A 10,750-nucleotide genomic window follows, 5' to 3' on the forward strand; every position below is an offset into this window, starting at 1 on the left:
CCAAGTCCACTAATAGGGGAGGACCTCCTCCCCTTTCATATGACTCGCTTTTGTCAAGTATTTTCCGGACTGGCTGCAAAGTCCTCCTCTGTGGGCTAACAGTACTGCTCCTCCCTTGGGAGGTGGGGAAGTCAAAGAGCCAGTTATGCTCGGATGTGACCCGTGATAGCTCAGTAATCAATTGGTTTCCCATAGTAAGGGGAACAAGGACTATTTCTAACATGAACTCAATAACTGGCTATTGTTATTATTATTAACATTAACAATTTATTCACTTTGTATCCCAGTTGTAGCCTCCTCTATCATCTCCTCCCAATCCCACCATCCTTCTCTCTTCTCCCCTTATCACTCTCCCCTAGTCCACTGATTGGAGAAGTCCCCTACTTTCTGACTCTAGCCTATGGGGTCCCATAAGGGGTCTCCCCTTATCACTCTCCCCTAGTCCATTGATTGGAGAAGTCCCCTACTTTCTGACTCTAGCCTATGGGGTCCCATCAGGATTGCCTGGATTTTCTTCTGGGTCCCATCAGAACTGCCTGGATCCTCTTCCTCTGTGGGCTGGCTAGGTTGCCCTGCCAGGGGGAAGTGATTAAAGAGTAGGCAAAGGAGTTCATGTCAGAGAAAGCCCCTGCTACCCTTACTAGGAGACCCACATGGAGACTAAGCTGCCCATGGGCTACATCTGAGCAGAAGAAATGTATAATGTGTTTTTACATATCAGGAATGATTTATGTAGAAGGTCACAAGCAAAGTATAATGGAAAAGATACAGGAATACAGTGAGATTTTTTATGTATATCCATTTATTACTAAATTTAAAGTTGTTTATACACAGCAAAATACATTTCTCAAAATACAAGTCTCAAAATTGTATAACATTGTAAAAAACTCTTCTTATGTAACACATAGTCAACATTAAAGCAAATATTCACAGTTTACTAAACTTTAGGCAGTTTGGGCATCTGTATAATATTCCACTTCTGAAATAGTCCTGAAAATTTTTATTTATGGAATCATGGTAAGTGATTACAACACTTCAAAATATTTGCACTAGACATTAACAGTGGTGATATAAACTGTAAAAATAGAAAAGGCACCTTAAACATTATAAAGTTATATTTATATTGCCTGCTTTCCTAAAACAAAACACAAACAATTCAGTGTATAAAATATCATTCTTCTTGATATAGTAGAAAATGCTATTAGCAACTTTAGTTAGCCCTGGACAACTATAGTCAGATATTTTTATTTATTTTCCCAGTCTGACCATAATTTATATCACTGACATTTTCCATAATGTTAAACATTGAATTAACTGAATGTTGAAACATCTCTTGACAAGGAATACTTATGGATACAACTTGCTTAGTTTTGAAATGAGAAGCTCTAATTCACATCTTGTCAAATGAATTTACTGAAATAGTATTGTAAGGTATTTTGTCGTATTCCATAGTCATTTTAGATCTTGACTGAGAAGACGTAGTTCAATAGTGTGGCCCATAAGTGACTCAGATTAATCTTTCACTATTCATTATTTAATGACATATTTATGCTCTGAATTACCTGAGTATTTGCCTTGTTTTGCAGGCCAAGAAATTTTCTTAACAAAAATAAGAACTTTAAAGAAAAAAAAAAGTGCTTTGTGGTTGGTAATACTTGTTTTGAGCTAGAAGGAAAATTTCCTTACTTTCAGTTCATGTAATCTGAACAGGAACTAAGTGAAGTTTAACAAGTCACAAGCTTTCAAAGAGAATGCTGCTAAGTTAAACCCAGTGGCAGTGTATACATGTGATGTGGCAGTAGTTTTAACCTTATCTTTTAATGTAACATGTCATAGGAATTTTTATGAAAGATGTGTCTTGTATGTTTTTAGATACTACATTTTGATCTTAAAATTTTAGTGATTTGACTGTTAATTTTCAATGTAATTACAAAGAAATTCTCCAGACTAGTTCAAGATCCCAAAACAATGTGCACAATGGCTCTGAATATGTCTTACTGAAAAAGAAGTTAGTTTATAAATCATACCCATCTGGACATTAAGTAACAGAAAAGCCAACTAAACGATTTCTTTATGTCTATTGTGTAGAATGAAAGGATTCTTAAATAATCCAAAGTTAACCATATATTTCGAAAACCACACCCTCTGATTTAACATTATTAACACGTGTTAAGCAAGAGAAATCTTGAAAATCAGAGAGCCTAAAATTGTGTTCTATATATACATAAAGTTACTTTTCTACAATGGAGCATCTATAAGCACAATCTTATTAAATTAACAGCTCCAGTTCCCTCCTTACTAGGAATTAATATTTTGTAAAATACACACTAAAAATTACTGCTAGTTTAAATCTTTTCAGTGAGAAAACAGAAGTTCCGTTTTAGAAAATGAAAATGTAGAAGAGAAATAGGATGAATTAAAACCTTGCTCTTTAGTAGATGATACTAATGTACTGTGAAATTTCAAAAGCTAGCTGTTCAACGATTTCACCATAAAGGACATGTGTTTGAGGAAATAATGTACTAATCAAACTTAAGCATCAACAATGTTCACATGTATTAAAACACTATATGATACTCTATTAATAAATATACTTCTAATGACATATATGCTAAACATATTTTAAATAAAGATAACATCAAAACCTTCCTCCAGCAAAATGTAAAAGTGCTCCTTTTTTGGAAACTGTCAAGATTACCACAAGCTGTATATCTCTTCTAAAAGTATTCTAGTTTTAGTAAACAACCACTGAAATTTATATAGCTATATGATTGGCATGTTTAAATACAGCCCTCAACATAACTAAATCATATAACCTTATGTATACAGTTTCTGTTTTGGTATACAAATATGGTATTATATAGAAGGGTATCTTGTTTTTGCCTTTGTATTTGGAGTTTACTGCCGGAAAAAACAAACAAACAAACAAACAAACAAAACAACAAAAAAAAACCCTCAATTTTGAAATCAGGGTACTAAAAGTGCCTTTCAACTTTTAAACCTCTAGAGATGATAGCTTATAAAGAGATGACAGGTTATAAAGAAATACATATACTTGAGTCACCTATAGGGTTAAATAAAAATTACAATTTACAGTTTTCTTTGCTCTAATATTTGCTAATACAGATTGCATTAACTCTAATTGTGTTTGTGGAGTGTTTAAAAATTGTAAAACCCTATAAAATAAAAATATAAATATTAATGTTTTACTAATATTACTTTTAATCCTTCCAAACATTTGGATGGGAAAACTATAAATATATAGAAATTTCCTTTTAATTTTGATTTTACGAGTTAACGGTTTGAATATATCTTTACTTTCTTGTTTTAGAATTAAGCCATCATTTTATATAGAAAACTGTTGTTCTACTCTAGTAAAGATAAAATGGTCAGATACTGTATTAATTAGGATCTTTATATTGCTCTGTATTGTCATTTTTCAGAGAGAGCAATCTTCCCTACACATTATCTCCAGATCTTTATAAACCCTCAAAAAAGAATCCAACCCCAGACTTCTGGGTTCTGTAGTTTAGCCTAAGGAATATCTATAAATGGGTCATATCTATAATGTGTAATGGATTAGTTAGCATTTTAGAGAGAATAAATTATATTATTCCTACTTTAGAATTATGTAACAAATCACCAAATTAATTGGATTGATATTTAACCTGTAACTTTAAATTGGGGATAATTTTGTGGAGCAGCTACTCGATGGACTGTCTCTTAAGAAGGCCATTTTATTCAGTTACAGGGGTTAATGATTTTGTTCTGAGACATTAAAAGGTTTATGTATGTGATACTACTTTCATTGAACGGGGAGGTTGGTCTGTTGAATGGGGCGTAAAAAGCACATGGATAAAAAGTCATATATAAAGCATCTGTTCTTTCAAGAGGTACATTTACGTAAAATGACTTTTATTATGATTCATTCAAATAATCTCACATCCTTCCATAAAAAGGAAAACAAAATGTATTATATTCAAATATAATCAGTGACATAAAATTGGTTTCCAAGTAATGTATCCTCCAGCTGGTATGATATCATCCCAAACAAGATGACCCTTCCTTTTAAAACTGTATATTAATGACTACCAGAAGACTTCTTCTAAATTTAAAAGTTTTACAAACCCTACTAGATCATTTATAGTATGTAGAAATTTGTGAAATGTAAGACTATTCTAGTGTAAAAGGTATGTCAGTGTCTGAAACCAAATTCAACTGATAGAAATGTTTGATGCACGTCCTTTTTTCTTTTTGGTTAGATTACTGGGGTGAAAAATAAAAACTTCCAGAATAAAACTTACTACTGGATTTTATCATTGCTTAGAATAGTCAAGGGCAATATGGTGTGTATGTGGTAACTGAATGACATATGATGGAATGGGGTTTTAAAAATAATTGAACGACTTCTATGAGTGACTTCAGGTAAAAAGGTTAGCACCTGCTTACCTACAAAAAAATTCCACGTATTAAACTAATGAAAAGAATTAATTAGTACTGCTTCTAAGTTAGTTACCTTAGTACAGGTGAAAGGAAGGCTTAGCATGGTGATGTTATTAGAGAAACAAGGTCATGAGGAATAGGCAAAAACTTTGTCTTCTACGGTAACATTCACATTCAACATGTTTAGATTATCTAACCTGAGAAAATATTAGATAAACACATTGAGCTTTTTCCACAAGAGAACAAGACACTTAAATATTAGAAGCATGTACCTATAAGGCCATTCTCCCAACCTTACAACTTAAAACTTTAAGATAAAGACATGAAAAAATTGCTTCTTAGGAAATAAAAAGTTTGGAGCAAATACCACTACGAAGCAACAGGATCACAGATGTGATAAGATGCTCCCAAACATCTTCACAATTCTATTATTGAACAACTATAAGAAACACTGAACCTTTAGCATTTACATCACTAATACAATCCTTTCATTCTCAAGTAATTCCCCTGTATCTTTTAGAATTATTTTTGTTACTGATGAGTAACTTCAATTTTATGTATATGTCTTCCTACTTTCTGTAAAGCAAAGGACATGAAGAAGGAACAATATGCTTTAGCTAATATCAGATGTAGCTAGATACAGTAATACAATTTCTTAATATAGTATTTAATGTTTTATTCTTCTGTAACTACAGGGATAAATCCAAATATTTTAAAACCCTAGGATTCTATATTACACATGTAATTATTTAAATACACAAATGGCCAGTGATGCATATGTACAAAAAGTCAGAAATACTGGCTATATGAAGAAGTCCATAGAATCCGTACTAATACTATAATTCTGAGACGAAACTTTTAATACAGTCTGTAGGTAGCACATTTCCAGATTTTGATTGCTGGTTCATGTTGTGATGGAAAAATACTCAAAAAGTTTCTGGTGGCCTTATTGACATTCATTCAGTATAGCTTGCTATCTTCCCAGATAACAGATCGATGGCTCTTTTAATTGAATAAAGCATATTAATTTTAAAGGCCATTCATAGATTTGCTGGTGGATATCTGCTGTACAGAATAGATATTCAGAGTAATGGCAAATACATGTAATTACTCAGAAAAGGATAGTGTTAACTACAATCTAACATTGAGGAACATATTAGAAACAAGTCTTTGGTGCTGGAAAAATGAAAAAGTCTTTATTTAGTGATAGGTGATTTCAATTACTAATGACGAACATTTCCAGTTGTATTAGGATGTTTACCAAAAAAGTAAAAAAAAAAAAATCTTAAATGTCACGACTAAAATCTCTGTTGTTGGTGTTCTTTCTCTTTTCTCTTCCATTTAGCTTTATCTTAAGAGATGATGACTGAAAAGTTTCATGTTCAGAATTTGTCTTTTAAAAATTCTTTTCAGCTTATTTACATGCCATAAACAAAAAACAAAAACAAACCAAAAACCTGCATTCAAGATATCTTCTTGGTTGTTCAGCTGCAAGGTTATTTTTTTTCGATCCTCAGATTAGCTAAATTTTTATGATGAGGAGGACAAATTACTGTTTTCCAGAGCATTTCTTCCCCAGAAGTCCTTCAACCTTTAGTAGTGTTTTCAACCCAGCAAATTTTACTGGGAAACAAAGGTTTACAACCCATTGTTTTAACAACACTTAAATTTGTTATCTTTGAAATTATATATGTTCCTTTTAAGAACTGTTATTATCTGCTAAGGGAAAAAGTTGCAACAAGGAACTGACAACATAAAAATGTTGTAATGTATCTCCACTACACTTCGTTTTAAAACATAAGAAGTGTTCTTTAATACCAAAAGTGCTTGCATCATTAACATACTGTCACAGCAAATTTTAAGTCTTAACTCAGTAAGATTGTAAAAGTCATTTCAACTGTTCTACTACATTTGAAGTATTTTATAGTCAAAACATTTGATGATCATTTAAAAATGACAGTGTAGAGATGATACCTTCTCTTCTATGATGACTTAAGCTGCAATTGGTGAAAAATAGTTGGCAAATACACAAAAAATAGATCTTAACTTTTATAGAATTTAGAAAATCGCTTTTCAGAGGTACTGAAGCAAAACTTCTGGTATGTGTATTTCTCACATCATACCATTTTGCATAGGAAACCGCAATGGAGGACATGGCTGGTAATAAACAAATGGCGGCCCAGATGCTACATAATAACTGGGGTATCCTCTCTCAAGAACTAGGTATGGAGCAGGTTGATAGAAGCAAGTTACGTTGTCTGTACTGGGTAAAATATTCTGTTCTCCAAGTACTTTCAAAGCCAAAAGGGTGATCATGTTAAGAGTCTGCCTTCTTTCATAACCCATGAGGCAGACAGTACTTTGGTTCACAACTCCATGCAAGGTCATAAGGTAGTCATACTTGTTTTTTTCTTCACCTATGAAATGGTTGCGGAGGTATGATTCAATTTTCTTTTGCTGTTCTGCTACATCAGGAAAGTCAATGAAAAATCTAGAACACATATAACGTTCCAGAGTCTTAATTTCTGTTTTACAAGCTGGTTTGAAGTCACGAACCAACAAATTGCTGTATTTCAAAAGGCCACCACCTCTTATCTCTTCAGGCTTCCTGGTAGATATAAGCTTGTATTTCAAATGTATCATTGCTTCTTGGAAGTCCCCATACATACTCTCAGCCACCACAACAGGGCAGGATTCTTTGGTTAGCTTAGCATTTGGGACACTATAAAAATCTAACATGGAATCCAAAAGAATTTGGAAAGAATCTACACTAAATTCAAATTGTCGCCTGAGAGAATTCACAAATTTTAGTTCTACATTCTTTCCAGTGTTATTTGAAAGAGAGATGAGACTCCAACGATCCTGGTTATTGCAAATTTTAACCATTTTCTGCACATATGCTTCTTTCATGGTTTTTGGGGTAATCTTTTCTTTTTTAACACCTTTTGGTAAGAAGTCAAGAAGACAACCTAGAACTGCATCCTTAACAACATGAAATTCTTCATCACTTGGTAGATCAACACCAAAAATAATGTCCAGATCTTTATAGCTGATTCCATTGTGGCTTGCGAGTATGTAACTTGCTGTGGAGCCGTTCAATCTGGTATCTTTAACAATAATGCCCTGCTTTATGAGTTGGACTTTCACAACATGAACAATATCTTTTGGTTTTACCTCCAGCGTGGGAAAATTACCCCTTCCATGAACTGGGATTACTTCATCTAACACTCGATCCAGTGTTATGATGTGATCCCAAGTGAGATTGCTGAATCTGATCTCTGACATGGTGAAGTCAATAGATCAACTAGGGGGGGAAGAAAAATATTAAGAGGAAATGTTAGCATCTTAAAACTAATATTAAGTAAGTAAAATTAATGTAACATTTAATCTAAAGCATATGAAAAATTTCAAAGTAGGCTTACCCAAACAAACAAAGTAAATATTTTGTAGACAGAGTAAATACTAGGAAGTTATTAATGGATATAATCATACTGAAATATGGCAAAGTAAACATCAAAAAGATCATAAAAAGCCTTTGGTTCATACTAAGTGCTAACAGATTTCTCAGGGATTAACTGCAATTATATAATTCATAAAACAAATAGTCTTCTAATCTTTCCTCACATAAATACAAAAGTGATGGTGTTTGTATCTGCTATCTTTAACAATAATGCCCTGATTTATGAGTTGCTCTTTCAATACATGAACATTATCTTTTAGTTTTACCTCCAGTGTGGGAAAATGACTCTTCCATGAACTTAGAGCATAATGATCATATTGAGGTTTACTGTCAATAACTTAAATTGAGATGACATAGCAAGGACAAACAGAACTAATGTATATCTTTATTCCACAAGTATAAAAACATTCACAAATAATTATTGCTCTCATTTTAAATACCATTATGGAAATCTTTTATTATATTAGTAATTCTCTTGGTTCCTTGACAATAAGGATAACATCAAATTCATGACCTGTTCTATATGCCTAGAAGTGAATTAATGTCAGATGAAAGAAATGATGACTGTTTCTTGGAAATAAAAAAAAATGAAACTATCAAATTTGAACACAAAATTAAACAAAACTGTTAGAAAAACATTATTCCAGCATTTTACAAATTATTATTACTATTATTATTTACTACAATTTATTCACTTTGTATCTCAGCTGTAGCCCCCTCCCTTATCTCCTTATCTTCCCCACTATGCCCCTCCTCTAGTCCACTGACAGAGGAGGTCATCCTCTCCTACTATCTGACCCTAGCCCATCAAGTCTCTTCAGCATTGTCTGGATCCTCTTTCTCTGTGGCCTAGTAAGGCCATCCCACCAGGGGGAGATGATCAAAGAGCAGGCAACTGAGTCCATGGCAGAGATTGCCCCTGCTCTCTTTACTAGGGAACCTCCATGGAGACTGAGCTGCCCATGGGCTACATCTCAGCAAGGGGTCTATGTCCTCTCCATACATGGACCTTAGCTGATTCAACAATCTCTGCCGGTCCCCTGGGCCCAGATTTTTTTTTTTTTTTTGGCTCTGTTGGTCTCCTTGTGGAGCTCCTGTTCCCTCTATTTCTTTCTATTGACCCTCTTTTTCGTAAGATTCAATATCCAGTACAGGTATCTGATAGCTGCTATCTGATTATAATATGCTAGGAAAATTTTAGAAATGGGAAGCATAAAAACCTACATTTTATAGTATGCATAAACATGATGGTTGCAACTTTATATAATTACATATCTAGGACATCTAAAGTGATTACATGGATCTGCCAATACTCTATTAAGCTGTTCAAACAAATTAACCTAGGAGAGAAAATGAAGTTCATCAGGGACACAGTCTTTGAGCTAGGCATTACTTCCTGAATCCCAGCAGTGGGGAAAAAAACTGTACTATGATTAAAGCAGAATTCTTATCTTGAATATTTAGAGAGCTAGCTGAATGATATTTAGAATTCAATGCTGTATGTACCTCAAGTATAACTAGAGTAATAGAATCATATTGTTTTGTATTTGTAGAACAATCTTGAACAATTCAATTAGTAAGTAACAGCAGAACTCTGTTAGTGAGAAAACTAAACATATCATGGTCCTCTATATATCATCCTCATAAATATGAATTAAAGACACAATGTAAATTTTTATTATATACTAGTATGGATTATATTAATGGGTTGCATGTTTTCTTTTAAACCACTTTAATTTTGATCATTTGTACAATGTGACAAACTATGTAAGTATGCTGATCAAACTTTAGACACGGGAGAGCCAAACAGAATTGCTTCAGATTTTTTGAATTTAAGTAATTAATCTAGTAAGCAAAATGAACGATGAAAAGAAAAAAAATTATACTGGTTGCTAGTGCATTCAATAATCAATTATGAGACTATTTTAAAATACATTCTCATAGAAATTATCACTGAATTATTTTAAGCTAATGATTTGTTATGTTCAAGTTATTAGACTGGAAAACAGACTTCACAACAATATCTGGATTTATGTCAATGTTTTAGGAAGTTCTAAAATTTATATAAGTTAATAGTTGAGATGTATAAACTATCTATCTTAAATCACTGTCATAAGCTTTAAAATTTTCCTTAATATAATAATACATACGACTAGAGTAGACACTGAAATCAAAATAAGTTGTTTCAGTTATTTAATCAGTTAAATTCATCTGTAGTGTAAGTAAGACAAGTAAATTGTCAAGCTCTCACAAAGGGTCAGAAATGGTCACTTTTATAGTAAATAAATTACAATTGTTTTCCTTGACACAAATTTATTATCCTTCTGGCAACAGAAATAAAAGTGAAACTGACTGACAATATTCCAATGATATTAATATTAGAAGTTTGTCTTCAAAGAGAATGAGGAATGACTTAAAACTTACCTTGTAAAGATAACTTTTGAGAATTCTATATAGTCAATATGATGATTTGGTGTGTATTTCAGACAAGATAGGAATTTTCATCTTATGGAGTAAAGTCATGAGACAATCTGAAGAAAGAAAAACAAAGACCATTTTGATAATGTTACACATGAAAAATCTGATGTTCTTGATCATATTCTTACATACTGTGTGTATACATACATATACAGACATGCACACCAAAGGAATGATGATAAAACAATTGCCCTGAAATAGAGGTTCTTAACTTTCAGGATGCATCATTACATTAAGGGTTTGTAAAATATTTCTTGATTCCACTCCAGAATTTCTGAATAAGCAGGTCAAAGAGAGAAGCTGAATATTTGCACCAACTTCTCAAATGGTGTTGATGTGGTTATACTTTAAGAACTGTATCACTAGAGA

At 32.7% G+C, this 10,750-nt stretch overlaps 1 protein-coding gene across 1 annotated transcript; it reads right to left on the minus strand.

Annotated features, from left to right (window-relative positions):
- Positions 1-5,885: 5,885 nt before the first annotated feature.
- Positions 5,886-10,435, minus strand: Tent5d (terminal nucleotidyltransferase 5D). Its single transcript, XM_021629887.2, has 2 exons — positions 10,328-10,435; positions 5,886-7,747 (listed from the first exon to the last, which is right to left on the minus strand). Exon 2 carries the CDS (start codon positions 7,726-7,728, stop codon positions 6,556-6,558), a length of 1,173 nt encoding a protein of 390 aa, XP_021485562.1. The 5' UTR covers positions 7,729-7,747; positions 10,328-10,435; the 3' UTR covers positions 5,886-6,555.
- Positions 10,436-10,750: the final 315 nt, after the last annotated feature.

The sequence above is a fragment of the Meriones unguiculatus genome, chromosome X, assembly GCF_030254825.1.
Source record: "Meriones unguiculatus strain TT.TT164.6M chromosome X, Bangor_MerUng_6.1, whole genome shotgun sequence".
Lineage (NCBI taxonomy): Eukaryota > Metazoa > Chordata > Mammalia > Rodentia > Muridae > Meriones > Meriones unguiculatus.